The sequence below is a fragment of the Chenopodium album genome, chromosome 25 (genome assembly GCF_948465745.1).
Source record: "Chenopodium album chromosome 25, dcCheAlbu1.1, whole genome shotgun sequence".
NCBI lineage: Eukaryota > Viridiplantae > Streptophyta > Magnoliopsida > Caryophyllales > Amaranthaceae > Chenopodium > Chenopodium album.
The window spans coordinates 8,665,032-8,682,546 of NC_137858.1; the positions used below are offsets into that span (position 1 = coordinate 8,665,032).

The 17,515-nt window shown below is 33.2% G+C and overlaps 2 protein-coding genes across 3 annotated transcripts; one reads left to right on the plus strand and one right to left on the minus strand.

Moving 5' to 3' along the window:
- Positions 1 to 158: 158 nt before the first annotated feature.
- On the minus strand, positions 159 to 3,242 carry LOC145613200 (photosystem II 22 kDa protein, chloroplastic). The gene is made up of 4 exons (XM_081668262.1): positions 2,908 to 3,242; positions 2,702 to 2,815; positions 1,006 to 1,249; positions 159 to 577 (listed from the first exon to the last, which is right to left on the minus strand). Exons 1-4 carry the CDS (start codon positions 3,124 to 3,126, stop codon positions 333 to 335), a joined length of 822 nt encoding a protein of 273 aa, XP_081524388.1. The 5' UTR covers positions 3,127 to 3,242; the 3' UTR covers positions 159 to 332.
- Positions 3,243 to 9,146: 5,904 nt separating this feature from the next.
- Positions 9,147 to 15,085, plus strand: LOC145614245 (uncharacterized). 2 transcript variants are annotated; one of them, XM_081669266.1, is made up of 5 exons: positions 9,147 to 9,410; positions 10,002 to 10,186; positions 11,113 to 11,563; positions 12,002 to 14,331; positions 14,456 to 15,085. In XM_081669266.1, the coding sequence occupies exons 2-5, from the start codon at positions 10,076 to 10,078 to the stop codon at positions 14,855 to 14,857; spliced, it is 3,294 nt and encodes a 1,097-aa protein (XP_081525392.1). In that variant the 5' UTR covers positions 9,147 to 9,410; positions 10,002 to 10,075; the 3' UTR covers positions 14,858 to 15,085. The 2 variants fall into 2 exon arrangements, with proteins under 2 accessions (XP_081525392.1, XP_081525390.1); XM_081669264.1 differs by having other exon boundaries at positions 9,381 to 9,789.
- The last annotated feature ends 2,430 nt before the right edge of the window (positions 15,086 to 17,515 follow it).

Sequence of the window (17,515 nt, forward strand, 5' to 3'; positions counted from 1 at the left end):
AAATGACCCGTCACTTAGGTTTAATTAGCCCTTAAATATTTAATTATAGTGTGTTAAACATTATTTATAACGTGTATCAAGTATTAACCACTATAAATCTTAGCCTATAACGTTACTTTGATTCTTTAACAATGTCTAGAAAAGGAAAAAAAAACATATGCAAAAACCATCTCAATGTAGTATTTGTTTCAAGATTAACCATTCATAATTTCATGGTTATGATAATACATACATAAATACTTCCTACTAAAAAGTATTGCACTTGTACATGAACTTAAAGGAGCTAGATCTCCAAAAATTATACTAAGAGGAGATGATATACTAAGCTAAGCCTAGTCCTCTTCCTCATCGGTGATGAATTTACCGGTTCCAGGGTTAATGGCGGCGATGAAGAAGAAGACAACGTTTAACAAAACCAATGGCTCGATTTCATTGATAGGAACTCCGGTCTCAATGTTGAGTTGTGCAAGGGCTCCTTTTCCTGTTATGATTTCTCCTATCAAGGAGAATGCAAATCCTAGTTGTGCCAATCTTCCCACAAATAGCTCATTTGACTTTGTGAATCCAAATAGAGGACCTTCAACAACACAAAGTTGATTATTAGAACTTGTAATAGAAACACGTTATTAAAGAAGCAAGTTTTGTGCACGACTGCCCCAATGGTAATACGAAGTACTAGATTTTGCCTTGTTTTAAAGTTAGGAAACATCCTCAAAAATATAACACTAAATTGACTAGGGAATTTTGTACCTTAAACATGTGCTTTTCTACTTGGTGTAGTTAATGAGTCTTATAATTTACTTAGATGAATCTAACCTTCAATCATAGTGTACAATGTAATTGAGAAAAAATATATAACAAAATATAAGTTATTTTATTTATTATTATTTTGTTTATATGTATGAGGTATAATATAAACATGTAAACCCTAACTCGTGCACACACGTACAAACACTCAGTCACACAATGACATTCAATATTAAGATTTTAGGTCAAGTATATTACCTCCTTCCTTAAGACCCAAAGCTGATCTAACATTCTTTCCAGGTGGGATGACCGCCTTCTCAAGTCCGGTGGGAGGGTCATCCACGAACCTACCCCTGTCTCCTAGGGCTCCGATTGCCCCAAGCAAGGTAAACAGGATGAAGAAGAGCAAAAGAGGCTCGGCTTCATAGATGGGAATTCCGGTTTCTAAGTTAAGTTGAGCCAAAATACCCTTTCCTGTTACAGCTTCTCCCAACAATGATGCCTACAAATTTATTACAAAACACATACAAAATGATCATTTGACATGCATATAAAACATTACATTAGATAAAATCACAAGTTACCAATCAAATTAAAATTGATCATAGGTCATGTCGCGCTTAAAAAGTTAAAATCTTGAATGGTTTTAAACCTCGCACAAGTCAAATTTTGTTCAAAGTACAATGCATAATTAAAAACTTAAGAATCACAAATGAACAAGATTAAGTTATACTAAAAATGATTAAAATCCCTAAAAATACATAAACAACTAGTCATTATAAATATCAATATTGGGCCAGCCTTTATCAGCCTGCAACTTGACAAACTGGGCCAAAAGCCTTATTTCTTCATCTTGTAATCGCGGCCCAAAGGTGCATTGTCCTCTAGGCATGCAATTTAATCCAAATCCAGGCATTCTTCCTTTCCCATTGTAAGTTATACTATACAATTCCTCCTCACTTTCAACACCATTCCTTTGAAGATCCTTGGAAAACAATGTTGCCCCTGGCTGGATTAGGTTCCCTCCTGCGTCGTGGCACCCGATGCAGGATCTTCGAAACAAGGCTGCCCCTCTTGCTGTATCGATGGCAAGCGAGGCAGGGGTGTAGGAGATAGGAAATAAGGCTACTAGTATAGCCAAGAGGGGTGGTACCAAGTGCTTCATAAGCTTGGATGCTTCTTCTTTGCTTGTGTCCTTATTTAAAGATTTTAGTGTAAGATATATGATATGGAAAATACTTTTGTTTGACATTTTATTTTCTCTAATTTACTCAAACTTGATTTACCAAGACCATGGGATTTGATTTCTTTTGCATTGTCCACTGAAGTATAATCAATATCAATTAAATGACGGGTTGATGTAAAATATTCATGATTTTCTTTAAACTCGTTAATTATTTAAATTTTTTTAAAAAATCTGACAATTATTAAAAGCTCGGATTAATTTCTTGAGTTGAGATTATTAGTCCTATATGAATAAAAGTTGTAATTAAATTTTATTTTTTTTACAAAAAAGTTACAAATCTAGCTATTTTACTAGTACAAACCTAGTGCTACTTAAGTAACGTTGCTAGAGAGTTTAATTACAAGCTATGCTCATTAAAATCTAATACAAGTAGACCCCAAACAAATATAAGGACTTTCACTCAAAAAACCCCCTTAATTTTTCTTATCAATGCAAAATTTACCCTCCATCAGTTTGATCGAAGGTACTTACCAAACTAACACTAAAAGATAAACTAATAAAGAGACAACTAAATCCGAATGTACTCAAATCTTAGCTGCACTCGTTAATGTTCAAGATCAGAAACATTGCAAGATCTTGAATATCCGTATATTTTAAGTATCCAAAAGATCATACTAGTATTATGTACACATATATACTTATGATTATATATGTAAAATAATGTAATCAACTATATAATGTAAAGATTAAAGTGATTAATCAACTTACAGCAAATCCAATCATAGCAACACGACCAACAAAGAGTTCATTTTCCTTAGTAAACCCAATTCCTCCAGAAGTGCCAAACAAACCATCTTCAACTTTAAGCTTTGGCTTCTCCACCTAATTAACATAACATTAATAATAACAAAATAATTAATCTCAATAATACATAATTATCAAATAAAATTATTACAAAAAATAAAAAAATGTACCTTCTTAGCAGGAGCTTTGGCCTTAGACTTAAAAAGAGCAAAAGTCTTTAAAACAGTTGAAGAAGAAGAAGAAGAAAGTGAAGGAAGAGGAGAAAAGAAAAGATGAGAAGAAGAAGATTTAGGCTTAATCTTTTCAATTTGAAGTTTAAGCAATGAATTTCTCTTCAAATCAACTGTGTTAGTAGAAACATTAGGCATAAGCAACATTGCTTGAGCCATACTTAATTATGTATTAAATCTAATTAATATAATTATTTTCTTAGATTCAATATATAATTTTCTCCTCTTCTCTTCTTGTTGTTGCTTTTGATTTATTTTACTACAATATGGTTAGATGATCATATAGTTCATATATTTAATGTGTAGTGTTTTTATTAAGTGGAGGAAAATAAAGGGTGATACAAAGAGATGTGGATAGGATTTTTGAGAGTGTTGATAGGTTTATAGAGTGACCACGTTACCTTTTGTTTTTCTATTTGTGCATTTTAGTGGTTCTTTCTTTTGTGAACCATGTTTGATTTGCAAGTATTTTTTTGAGCATTTTAATTTTATTTTTTTGAATTTTGCTTTTTTGAAAAATATAAAAAAAAATTAAAAAAATTTGAGCATATTCCAAGTTCATGGGGATCATATGGGATTAATGATCTTATGAAATGTTAATAGTGGATCTTTATAATAATCTTGAAAATATTTCTAAATTGAGTCTGCTTTTTAAAAATATATAATCTCATTTAGGTCATGTTCTCTTCAGATTATTTTCACTCATTTCAGTTTAGTTTAGTTCAGTCAATCAAAATAGACCCTTATACGTAATATTAATTTAAAGTACACTAAATACCCTTATAGGCTTCTATTTTACTAGTAGTTCATTTTAAATAATAAGGAACTCATAAAAGTTGTTTCAAAAAATAAATGCATAAATAAATAAAAACTCATAAAAGTTAATGCAATGTACGTAGTTATGTAGATTAAATTTTGATATTTTATTTACATTTGTCTTTTACTCAAATATTATCGTAAACTATATAGTACGTGTAATAAGAAGAAGTATTAGGGATCAAAATTACAATATATACAAAAGGTAACAATTGTCCAAAAAAAAGAGTACATGTTAGGTGTTTAGGTCCCATTCAAAAATTATTGAACACCAAAGGCACAAATTGAAGTAGAAAATCTTGATTTCGATGTGAACCACACATAGAGAGGAAAAAGATAGATGCATCTTAAACAAGAACACGTAGAACTATAGAATAAATTTGACAAAGAATGTGAAATGACAAAAGTGCCCAAGTTGCATTTAATTTGCTAGTTTAGTGACATTTGCTAAGGTCCCCTTGCTCCTTATAACACCATGACAAAATGATCACTTGTTTATTTGTTTTATTATTTGGTCATAACTCATAAGGCATGCATGCACTTGGTCTATTAGTGATTAGTCTTAAGACAAACCGAATACAAAGAGGAAGAGCCTATATTACCTTGTGGTTGAAAATTGACCACTAATAAAATGGGTCTAGACTTTTCTTGTCACCTCATTTTCTATATTGATGAATTCGATCAATTTGTATACTAGTATACCAAGCTAAATGGTCTAGTGAAAAAGAGGCCACCTTCGAATAATGAGATTAGTGGTTCAATTCCTATTCGTAACAATAATTTAAAGGATCGATTTCCCTTAATTAATACCTTCCCCTACTCTCCAAAAATTGTCAAGCCTGCTAACCCGGATTGGGTTGTCCTCATGAGGTACTTTATAAAGGTTATACTTCCTCTGTTTTTTTAGTTTACATGTTTTGACTTTAGCACTATTCACATACTTTTCTTTGATTATGTTTGTGATCCATACGTAATAAAAATAGTCATGAGGGATCTTGTTAGATTCATCACGATGTATATTTCAAAATATCAACTTTTATAATATTGCTTGCAGTTCGTCTTGTGTGCGGCCAACCACACCGTGTGGCCACTTAATGTAACCCCCGACCCACAACATTGATTTAGTAACCTTTTAATACCAACTGAGTAACTCTATAACAATGACAAGGTAACCCCTCTAACACTGACCAAGTAACCCACATTGCACTAGCAAAGTAAGCCCTATAGTGGCTGCCACACTGTGTGGCCAGCCACATATAAGACTTTGTGTTTTGCTTATCAGCAATTAAAGATATTAATGGTTTGTACATTGATAAACATGACTAAATAAATGTGTTAGTTAAAAAGAAATGGATAAAGTAATATATACACTATAATCTATGTATAAATGACTTTGTATTTCAAAACTAATGAATTACTCGTATATAATTCAAAACCAAATAACATATCTTATTATAAAAGCTATCTCCACTAAAGGAGCTAATGATATGATTTTTTTTTTTAACCATAGATAATGATATGAATTTGACTACGTACAAAGGTGCTAATAATATGAATTTGAATACGCACCAATCAATTTTGTATATTGGATGCAATTCAAGTATAATCAATTTTGTATATTGGATGCAATTCAAGTAATAAAAGGGTAATGATTCTCTTCACCTTATTTTTGTTGAACTGAAATTAAATTTATTGAAATAAAATTATATTTGCTGAATTTAAATTATTTTTACTGAACTTTTATTAATTTATTGAACTGAAATTATTTTTGCTGAACTAAAATTATTTTTACTGATTTTCTTTTATAATTCTTCTTTAAGAAAACTGAATTTTACTGAACTGGACTTATTTTTGCTGAACCGAAATTATTTTTACTAAACTGAAATTAATTTTATTGAACTGAACTTATTTTTACTGAACTGAAATTATTTTTACTTAATATTATTTTTTTAAGGTGAAGAGAACATGGCCTTACACTTGGAAGATTAGGAAATGATCACAAGTGTTAGCATTACAAACATAAAAGTTTTTCATTATATCTCTAACAACCAACATAATGTTAAATAATGACAATTTTTTTCCACTATATAAAGGAATCATAATATTATTATCATAGTTGTTTGAGATAAATCTAATTTAATAGGATTTTACAAAATCAACAAATAATATTAGTAGAATAAACCCCATATAATCTCTCATGAGCAATGAAAGATAACTTTATGAGCTTCACTTTTAATCTTAATGGCCTTCTTATTTGTAAATTTTTTTCGATATTTATATATATTGAGAAGTTACAACTTTCATTAGAATTCATTTTTTAACTATGATTAAGTGACCTGAACAAATAATATTACTTATTTACTAATAAAATATATTAACATTATATTGATGTTTACCTATTCACTAATAAAATATATTAATGTTTTATTATAATGAATTGACTATCTAAATATAAATTTTTTACAAAAATAAAATTTATAGAGATTCTCAATCATGTACTACTTTTAAAAGCTTATTTGGTACATAGGATTTATAAATTAGATGTGTCAATGGTTAGTATGTGACACAATAATTAATAAAATTGAATTAAAGATTCTAAATGATCTCTTATAACTAGTCAACATAATGGTAGAAAAGAAGTACTATATTTTTGTTGAACTGGTATTATGGTCGTTTCATCTAACTTATAAGAATAAATCAATCATTTCATTGTAAATTTTAAGCAAATAATAGTATACGCATTAATTTTATTTATTTTTTATTATACAGAGATTAGCCAAATAAATATTATAAAATTATGCATTAATGCATATACTTGCGATAAATTAAAATTATTTTTTTTAAAATATTGGTATTTCCAAAAAAAAAATATGCATATAACCCGTGAATATATTCTTTTACAGACGATTAAAAACTCTCTCTAATTCTCTAGTTTTATATCATTTTTTTTGTACGAAAATCGATTTTATTTTTAAAAAACGTTAATTTAACAGATTTGGTGGTAATCTAAATTTTTTGTCTTGTGGGTGATAAAATACAAAATTTCCTTTAAAGTATCAACTTTTTAATATTTATAACTTAAAATATAATTATATACAAGTAATTTAAGGTCAAAATAATAATGTACATTAGGTTTGAGCACGTAAATTATTATGAAATAGATGAAGTATTTGAATAACGTCTATAAAATACGAGGCCATAAAGTTACTCCTTATTAGATTTTCAAAAGGAAACACTAAAGGCAAATCAAATCATTGACTAAGACTACCACCGTTTAAGTCACATGTATATAGACAATAGTTTAACAGTAGCCATGTCCGTGAAAATTTGAAGGCCCTGTGCATGCCGTGCTCTAAGCAAGTAGATCTTTTACTCTATGGAGGCCCAATATAAAAGGAAATTGTCCACTTACAACTTACACATGAACTACGCCACTAACTACGAAGTATATTAGTGCGTTTTTTTTTAAGTAATCCCTATAATATTGACAGGATAAACCTTTTATTATACTTAATGAGAAACTTTTAATAATAAAAGTAACTCAAACAACACTCATAGAGTAACCCTTTATTACTAAATATCTCCTATAACACCAACCGATTAACCCCATTGCCCAGTAATCCTTTATTACTAAGTATCTCCTATAACGTCAACCGACTAACCCCATGGCCCATGGTGCATGATAAAAAAAAATACTCCGTAAGGTAGAAAATGTGTGAAATAAAAAACAAAAAATTGCGGGTCGTATTATTTTATAATTTATGGTGTATCTCAAATATGTGCATGAGAAGTATGTAAAAAAAAAAAACAAATGAAATACAAGTAAATAAAAAGGAAGGCAGCAAATGAAATACATGTCTAGTTTGACAATTGGTTGTTGACTTTTTTTTTTTGTTTAAAAACATGTTATTTTAATGTACTCAAATATTTTTTTTTATTTTTTATTTTTTTTGATGGGATAGGTACGCAAAAGTTGATAACTAATCAAAGTAACTTTTTATGGTTTAAAAACTATTCTTTCAATTTGTCATTTTATCATTCAAATGAAATTTTCAAACATTTAAAATGTAATTCAAATCTTATACGGTGTAGCGTAATGTTGTGATGTAATCGAAGTCATTTACGAAGTACAATTTTACATCACATAGTGAAAGTGTGAAACGTCTTACATTGTCGAATTGAACTTAGACTAGTTTAGTTCAAATATTTTTTTTTTTTTGACAAATTTAGGGCGTGTTCACTTCAGCTTAATTTCAATTCAGTTCGGCTCTAATCAGTTCAATTCAATTCAGCTCCAATTAATTAGTTCAATTCAGTTCAATTTAGCTCCTAATTTCTTTCTCTCATAAAATATTCATTTTAGCTCTATTCAGTTTATTTCAGCTCCAATCAGTCTTGTTCAGTACAATTCAGTTTAGTTCACTTCAGCTCAGTTTAGTTTAGCTCCTAATTTCCTTTTCTCATAAAATATTCATTTCAACTTTATTCAGTCCAGTTCAGCTCCAATCAATTCAGTACAGTAAATGTGAATAGACCCTTAACCTTTTTTTTTTTTTTTGGCACACATACGTTTAGTACAAATTATTTAAGTTTATACAAACAGACCAAACCGGATCCTATTTTTTATTTGTATTTACTTATCATTACAAATCTTTACATTCCAATTTTAAAAATTATGAAAACTTCACGTATAAAAAAGTTTATATGAATATGATTAATACAACATCTCATTTGATATATCCTATGAATTAATGTAATCCGCACGAATAAGGTCAAAATTAACGATCAGATTATGTGACCTGAACATGGTGACGATGGTGTTACTAGATACTCCATCATACGAGTAGTAATTTCATAGCTGATTTCTGAAGTTACAAACTTACAATAATGTTTACAGTTTACCACTTTACCTACATATGTTAAAAATTGCAGTTTACAGTTTGCAAGTCCCATAAACATTTACGCATAGGCGGGAATAAATAGAAGCTTCGTTTAAATCAATCCTCATTTATATATACACAGAAAATAAAAACAAAAATTAAAAAAAGCTGCAAAAGTTATTATTATTGCCCTCGTTTTCTGCCCCTATTTCTTTCTCTCTCCTCATTCCCACTTACTTCAACATCACCTTTCCCTCACATGCTCTGCTTCTGCTGATTTCCCCACTTTTCTTTTCTTTACCTATTTTCAATTCAAATTCCCTACCAAAATAGTATCACTACTTGTTGAATTAAATTACAAAAACAGTAGAAAAATAAAAAAAAATGTCCCATTTTTATTTTGCAAGATCAAATTTTGTAAATGTGACATTAAATTTGTTTGTTTTAGAGTTTGAATTTTCTATAAGTATTTTCAAAATTTAAACTTTTTACTTGTACGCTTGTACTTGAAGTAAAGTAACGAAAGATATTAAAACGAGATTATTTAAGTGTAACATATAAAAAAAACACGAGACGAGTATTACTTGAACTTTAACTGGTTTATTAAGCAATTTATTCTAAGTAGCTGACATTCTACCAAGAAGATTAAAGATCTTTATTGAAAAAAATTAAAAAAATCTTGGTTACAAATTTACAATAAGTGCTTCAGCTCTGAGGTTGGTCCAATATCTGGTCTCCTGGTCAAAGGTATTCATTTGGGTCTTGCTCTTCTTGTTTCTTTCTAACTGTTTTTTTAGTTTGTTAATCTGAAATAAAGCTGTTCTTAAAATAAGATTAAGCTCAGTTTTTATTTTATTCTTTTCAAAAGTTTTCTGGGTTTGATTCTTTATCCAAATAAAAGGTTTTAATGTTTTATTCACATTAACAGCTACAAAATGGGTTCTTAATTATTTTTTGTCACTATATATCCCAGTTTCATAAATTTAAAACACTGTTTTATTGCTGTTATTAGCATAAAAGTTTAAATTTTTAGGGATTTTTGCAAGTTTTTCTGTGTTTAACTTGATGGGTATTGCTAATTTTATGTTTTAAGTTATGGGTGTTACATGATTTCTTAAATTAGTAGGTAATTTTTTTTTCTTTCACCTTCAATTTGATTCTTTTAATCCCTTTCTTGTATCGGTAATTTTTTTTTGATAAAATCTAATCTTGTGATGAAAATAGCTTAATTTGAAAGTCTTACAACATTTTGTGAAATGGGGCTGTTTAATGATATACAAAATATGTCAATTTGTGGGCAAATTTGACTTTTTTTTTTTTTTTGGCAAATTTTTGCAGGTGAATGAACTGAAATTAAGTGCAAATGAAGTTGATGGTGAGTTACCCTGAGACTAAATTTCAGAGAAATTGAAATGGTAAAGAGAAAATGGTTGTGGGGTAAGAAATCCTGTGAGAAGATTGGTGGTGAGACTGAAAGTTCAGGTTCAATGTCTTCTCATTCTGACAAAATTTCGGAGGATCAGGTTTGTTATTTTTGCATTTTCTTTTATAAATTTATGTGATTTGGAGTTACTTAATCTTGCATTTTTATGTATATTTAGTTAATTACAGATTGATATGTGTTACAATATGGATGTATCTTTCTGTTGAGTGACTGCAATCAAATTGTTTCTGCATTTTTTTCGTTGAAGGCGATGTTAGGCTAGCTTGTAAATGCATATCTTGAGGTGAAATTACTTTGATGGACCAATATTAGGATCTATGTTGTGTAGTTTGATGGAACTTATGTGTCCTGTGTTTAAAATCTTTGCAACATAAGGGCTTGTGTTACTCGAACTGTTCGTTTTCATACTGGATACTCGGACATGGGTATGACACTTTGTTTTGGACCGAAATCATGGAAGCTTTTCATAAGAAGGTTGTGTTCAACACTTCTATCCGACTCTGAGTAACATAGCTTACTAGCTTAGGACTTCACTTCAAACTTCACATTGCAAATTTAATTCAGTAATTGATTTACTGTTTTACTCTCAATCTCTCATCTGTTGGGTCTTTAACATTCATATCTTATTTGACTGATCATTGCCATTTTATTTCTCTGGTTGAGGAAAACTTGCAGAATCATTTATCAATAAATGTAGGCTGTTGTTACTCTTGTTAGTAGATGAGGAACTATGCAGCATTAAGTTACTGACATTTGGGTCATAAACCCATTTAATTGATGTTTTCGAAGACTATAGCTCACATCGAAAAGGATATAGACACTTTAACAACTTCATCTCCATTCTTATTCTTTCCCTAATCATGCACATATGTACTTATCAATGTCTGATCATTCATCCACTATAAAGTCTATAAGGATTTCACCCTAATGCATCAGTAACTCTGCCCGCTATTGTTCCTGGTGCTTTGGCAGCTAATACATCCATGTTTTGTGTGACTGAAGCAGGAGCCTATAAAAGGATCTCCAAATAACTCCCAGTCACCAGAAGTTAACTCTAAAGCTACAGAAAGTATAATCAACGGAGAAGAAACCAACGATAGAGAGAACAGCTTGACTCATAAACTATCAGATGCCACAGAAGAAGATACGCCAAATGATAGCTTATCAGAGGAAGATGCACCTGTAATATCTATGAATGGAGATACTCGACCACTAGCACCAGATGGTTGTGTGGAGGATATATCAAAAGGTAGTCTTTCAAATGAACATGTGTCCACTGTTTCCATTAAGGACTCCCAAGGGGTGAAATTTGCGCATCTATCAAGCAATGGCTGTTTAGAAGATAAAGAGAGTTTCAAGCTTCTGACAGAAAAACTCTCAGCTGCTCTTGTGAATGTCAGTCACAAAGATGAACTAGTTAAACAGCATTCAAAAGTTGCTGAGGAAGCTGTTGCAGGTAATTGCGAAACTTGTTTAGGAAGCTCATAAGTTCTATTATACAGTTATCATTTGTTGTCTTATGATATTTTGTTGAACCTTCTTATACTTGGAATTAACACCCTTTTACTCTTTCAGACCACCCTTAAAATTTTCTCTCAGATTTTTTAGTGTGCTCTTGAAATCTTCGTTAAGTTATTTTCTCAATGCATGTGAATACGTGATAACTGGATGCATCAACTCCGGAGAGCCTAAATCCTGCAGCATTCTTAGCTGCTACAAGCCTAAATCGTTTACTTTCTATTAGGCATATATCTTTATGCAAGCATTTCTTTTTCTTATAAATGAAACAGTCATCATTTATATTATGAGGGATAAAACCATTTCCCACAGTTTATATTACTGCAAGTCTGTGCACTGTAATTACTTCACTAGTGTACTGACTTCTGAATCTTAGGGTGGGAAAAGGCTGAAAAAGAAGCCGATAGCTTGAAGCAACAACTTGAAGCTGTAGTGCAGAAAAAGTCATCCCTGGAAGACCGAGTAGGCCAACTCGATGAAGCTCTGAAAGAGTGTGTTAGGCAGCTTAGACTTGCAAGGGATGAGCAAGAAAAGAAAATAAATCAAGCTGTAGCTGAGAAAACAAGTGAATTGGAAACTGCCAAGACCAGGCTGGAAGACCAGCTTGTTGAGCTTCAGGCCCTGCTAGAAACTTCCAAAATGAATGATCTTGAGTTACAACATAGAACTGACTTTTTAGAGGAAGAAAATGTAGTGCTTAGACAGGAGCTTCAATCTCTATCAGAGGAACTGGAGGTGAGGACCATTGAAAGGGATTTGAGCACAAAAGCTGCAGAAACAGCTAGCAAGCAGCATTTAGAGAGCATAAAAAAGTTAGCCAGGCTAGAGGCTGAGTGTCGAAAGCTAAAATCACTTTCTAGAGTTACGTCAATAAGCAATGAGTGCAAGTCAAGCACTGCTGTTGCTTCCTGTGCTGAATCACTGACCGACAGCCAGTCAGATGGTGCTGAGCAACTAAGTGCTTCAGAGTCTGATGGGCGTAAGACGAATGGCTCTTGGGCTTCAGCCTTAATTGCCGAACTTGATCAATTCACGAGTGAGAAAGTGGACAGGAACATGAACCCACCTTCTACAGACATCAATCTGATGGATGATTTCCTTGAAATGGAGCGGCTTGCTTCCTTGCCTAATAATGGGCCTCAGGTTCAGTCTGTTGTTTGTGATGAGACCCCTGAAAAGGCAGCTCATAAGGAAGATAGTAGTGTAAGGATTGAGCTTGAGTCTATGGCTCGTCGAACAGCTGAACTTGAAGAAAATATATGTAAAGTGGAAGCGGAAAAGGCTGAATTGGCTAAATCTTTGGCCCAAGCTCAAAGTTGTTTCGAAGAATCACAAGTACAGTTGATTGAAGCCCAAATGAAGTTAGAACAGCTGGATAGACAGCTACATGATGCAAATGAAGGGGAACAGTTCTATAAAGCACTGTTCATTCAATTTGAGCGAGAAGCTAACTTGATGTCCTCTCAGATAAAGTCCTTGCGTGCTGAGATAGAAAAAGAACAAGCATTATCGAAGCAAATTTCTGTAAGGTGCAAGGATTTGGAGAATGAGCTGAAAAAGAAGGAAGAGGAACTAGAATTTCAGCAAGAAGCAATGTTAAGTGATGAGCTCAAAATGAAGGAAATGGATTTAGCTCAAACTCAAGACAGTTTGGAGAAGTCAGAGGCTCAGCTGAAGCAGGCAGAAAAGAAGCTGAAGGAACTTGAGAAGAAACTGCAAGAGGCGTATGAAGAGAAGAAATCGTTAAATTCTGAACTTGATAGTGTGAGAGAGGAGCTCCAAAGAATGTCTATTCAAATTGAATCATTGAATGAGCAGGCGCGGAAGGGATTAATGACTGAGAATGTGCAGATGGAGCTTGAGAAGGAGCTGCAAGAGGCAAATGAAGAGAAGATGTCCCTGAATATAGAACTTGATTGTATGAGAGCAGAGCTCCAATCAATGTCCTCCCAGATTGAATTATTGAATGAGCAGGCGGAGAAGGGATTAATGACTGAGAACGTGCAGATGGAGCTTGAGAAGGAGCTTCACGAGGCAAACGAAGAGAAGAAATCCCTCATTGCTGAACTTGACTGTATGAGAGCAGAGCTCCAAACAATGTCCTCTAAGGTTGAATTATTGAATGAGCAGGCACAGTCGGGTTTAATGATTGAGAACATGCAGATAGAGTTTGAGAAGGAGATACAAGAGGCAAATGAAGAGAAGAAATCCCTGAATTCTGAACTTGATTGTATGAGAGCAGAGCTCCAAACAATGTCCTCCCAGATTGAATCATTGAATGAGCAGGTGCAGAAGGGGTTATTGAATGAACAGGAGAAGAATGAGCTCGAGAAGGAGCTACAACAGGCAAATGAAGAGAAAAAATCCCTGAATTCTGAACTTGATGGTATGAGAGAAGAGCTCCGGATAATGTCCTCTCAGATTGAATTGTCAAATGAGCAGGTGCAGAACGAGCTCGAGAAAGAGCTGCAACAAGCAAATGAAGAAAAGAAAGCCCTGAATTCTGAACTTGATGGCATGAGAGAACAGCTTCAAACAATGTCCGCTCAGATTGAATTATTAAATGAGCAAGTGCAGAAGGAAAAGGCTTTGGTAGCAGAACTTTCCACCAAATATGAGGAAATGGAATACGAGCTGCAGAAAAAAACACAGGAGCTTAATGTTCAGCAAAGGGCGCACTCTAATAACGAGTTGAAGATAAAGCAGGTATATTACAGCATATTGTCTCTATATTATCATCACACCTAACAATAATTTCCATTTTATGGTTCTGTATAGCATTTTAGTATTGTGTCAAAAGAGTTGGTCTTAATACAAATGTCTTATGCAGGAAGATCTTGCCGTTGCAGCTGGAAAGCTTGCCGACTGCCAGCAGACAATTGCATCTCTAGGAAGCCAGCTAAAATCTCTAGCAACATTGGAAGATTTTCTTATTGACACTGCAAGTATACCAGGATTTTCAGCACCTGCTCCACTGATGGCTCGACGTAGTACAGGTGAGCCATGGAAACTTCACTCGAATGATACATATTTGACTGAGAAGGAATATGAGCCATTGCGTAATACCCAGGAGGATATGAGTCCTTTTGCACCTCATAACAGAAGAGATGCTAGAGGGTCACCAGCATCTTCATCATCATCAACTACTTCATCGGCTTTCTTCTTAAACTACCCTGGTTCTGAGAAAAATGATAACGGATTTGCTAATTTTTATTCTCTTAGCAGAAGTTAGACAAATTTTGATAGCACAAATCTAGAATGATACTCGGATAGATTAGGTAGTGCTAGTGTATGCAAATATTATCAGATAGGAAGAATTGAATGAGGGTGCTGTATGTTCTTAGAATCAAGGTAGGCAATTTACATGATTCAATTGATTTTGTGATACTGTTATGACTTATGACCCTTTGTACTGGTCATTGGTGCCATGAGCATCTTCAGGCAATATAATCACTTGCTTGTATCATCTCCTCATCACTTGTCGCATTATCTAATATTGGTTTAGATAACCATCATTGTTCAACCAAACATCAATTATACCGGCTTATATTATTTGATCATAAAAGCTAGAGATTATTCTTACGTAGTAATTTTTTTGTACAGGCCTGACTCGTCTGATCATCATTTTGTAAATTGTAACACTACAATATGCTAATAAGGCTCAAGGAATGTAATATAGTAATAACCTTGTAAACCTTGCTAGGATGTGTGATAGTCTTAGCAACATTGGAAGTTTTTATTATCAACACTGCAAGAATACCAGGTTTTCGCTGCCTGCTTCAATGATGGCAAAACATGGTAGTGGTACGCTGAGCCATGGAAGCTTCATTCAAATGATAATTATCCGAGAAGTGTTACGAGCTACTGTGTTAAATCCCAGGAGGATTCAAGTCCATTTACAAGTCACAGCAGAAGGGTATAATTGAGCTTGAACACGAACATATATGTTACAATCAATTTTGTAATGCAGACCTGAAGATTGACAGGTTTAGTGACTTGAGTCAGAATGGTAACACCTAAGTTGGTGCTACCTTCATTTCTATCATGTAAATGTGATGCTTATGCCCCATCTGTTGTATCTATGCAGAAAAGATGCAGGAGTGTCTTGGGAGTTTATGCTCAAATAGTCACTCAAATCTCGCCTCAAGGAATAACCAACTCTGGTACGGTGGCAATCAAATTGTGGTGGTTTAACAAATTTGTGTTTTTAATTCATGTTTCTAAGTTTCTGTGGCATGTATTTGACCTGTAGCTTTATCTCTTTGGTAGTTTACAAGTTACAACTATTTGTTCTGTATATAGGGTTTAGATAACCATCACTGTTCAACAAACATCAATCATACTGGCTTAGGGCCTGTTCTCATTTACTGAACTCAGCTGAACTGAACTAAAATGAATATTTTATAAGAGAAGGAAATTAGGAGCTGAGCTAAACTGAACTGAACTGAATTTTAACGTAAGAGAACAGACCCTTATACTATATTTATTTGATCATAAAAGCTAGAGAAATAAAACCTACCCCAAAAGTTTCAGAAACAACCAAACCCTTACATTGTACATTCTCCTTGTGAGTCACAATATCCACACCACTTCCCTCACCTAATATAATTTCACCCCCACTACCCTCAATATTATTGTACTGTACTCACTCACGAGTAACTATAGACCACTACTAGGTATGACTGCCTTAGTATGTAACATCATAGAGGACTTCTCCTCCACCTGATCAGCTTGCCCATCCCTCGAAGGGGAAGAAAAAAACAACTTGTGGGCCGCACTCGGAGGACCCAATTGGATCCTTATAGTCTAAAGTGCAGCTCCTTGCTAGGATTTAGCTTGGTTACAGCACTATTAGTGGCAGAAATTAGGATTAAGAAAATGATTATAGCATTAAGATGAGAATTACACTAAATTGGATGATAACTTCACTTTCGATATCCTAATATGAGCTTTTGAGAGGCTCACTCTCTCCCAATAACATAACCTCAACAATATTCAACATGATGATTATTCCTCCTAATGAGGCCTATTTACAGAATAACTCTGATAACAAACTCTAACTTATTCCCCAAGCTAGCTACTACTAATAGGCTACGACTAACATGCCCTTCCCCTAAATATTGATTCCTTGCACTTCTCCCTATTAAGGTAGGCAGGGTCATCTTAGTAATTCTGTCAAAGAGAATCAAGTTTGTTATAACAGATATTTCTGCCAGCTGCTCTAGTTTGTTAGGGGGTCTGAATTAGGGAATCTTTGCCGTTATTTTTCTTGCTGATTTTGTCCTTATATGGATCGGAAAAGCTGAGCTTTGTCCTATTGTATATATTTGCTTCCCTGTACTCAGTTTTCTGTAATGAGAATGATCAGTTGCTTTTCCCTGCTAAAATTACCTTGATTTCATCTCCTTGCATCATACTGTTATTTCACTCATCACTCCCGGTTGTCAAAGATTTCAGCCCATTTGAATGAATTTGAAGAGCCCCTTCGCAACCAAGAAACTCATGGCAATGGGAAGAGCTCATGTCCGCTCTTTGTACCTGGTACACCACCATAGCCATAGGCGGTTGTGCTGTCTCCCATATACCCTCCACTTCCGCCGCCTTTTGTCTGTAAGGTAAATTTACTCAGCTATAACGGAACATTGTCTAGGAATTTTATTTAGAGTATTATACAATTTGTGTGTATGTAATGGATCAATGATTATGGTGGTTGGGAATATGCAGTTAACAGAATATGTAGATGACATTACATATCTGAATTCTTCCAGTTTTTACATATTTGCTTATTGGAAACAAAGACTTACACTATAGAATACTTGTGTATCGAGGGTCTTTAACTGTTGTCCCGGGCTCAAAATATGTCAGAACTAGCCCTGAGATAGAGTGGTCT

What these genes read in the sequence shown, in the direction of transcription:
- LOC145613200 (XM_081668262.1), bottom strand. Translation starts at nt 3,126, where the DNA reads ATGGCTCAAGCAATGTTGCTTATGCCTAATGTTTCTACTAACACAGTT. An exon ending in TTGCTATGATTGGATTTGCT is followed by an intron (nt 1,250 to 2,701) that starts GTAAGTTGATTA and finishes ATAAATTTGTAG; the next exon opens with GCATCATTGTTGGGAGAAGC. An exon ending in TTTGGGTCTTAAGGAAGGAG is followed by an intron (nt 578 to 1,005) that starts GTAATATACTTG and finishes GTGTTGTTGAAG; the next exon opens with GTCCTCTATTTGGATTCACA.
- LOC145614245 (XM_081669266.1), top strand. Translation starts at nt 10,076, where the DNA reads ATGGTAAAGAGAAAATGGTTGTGGGGTAAGAAATCCTGTGAGAAGATT. An exon ending in TGCTGAGGAAGCTGTTGCAG is followed by an intron (nt 11,564 to 12,001) that starts GTAATTGCGAAA and finishes TCTGAATCTTAG; the next exon opens with GGTGGGAAAAGGCTGAAAAA. An exon ending in ACGAGTTGAAGATAAAGCAG is followed by an intron (nt 14,332 to 14,455) that starts GTATATTACAGC and finishes TGTCTTATGCAG; the next exon opens with GAAGATCTTGCCGTTGCAGC.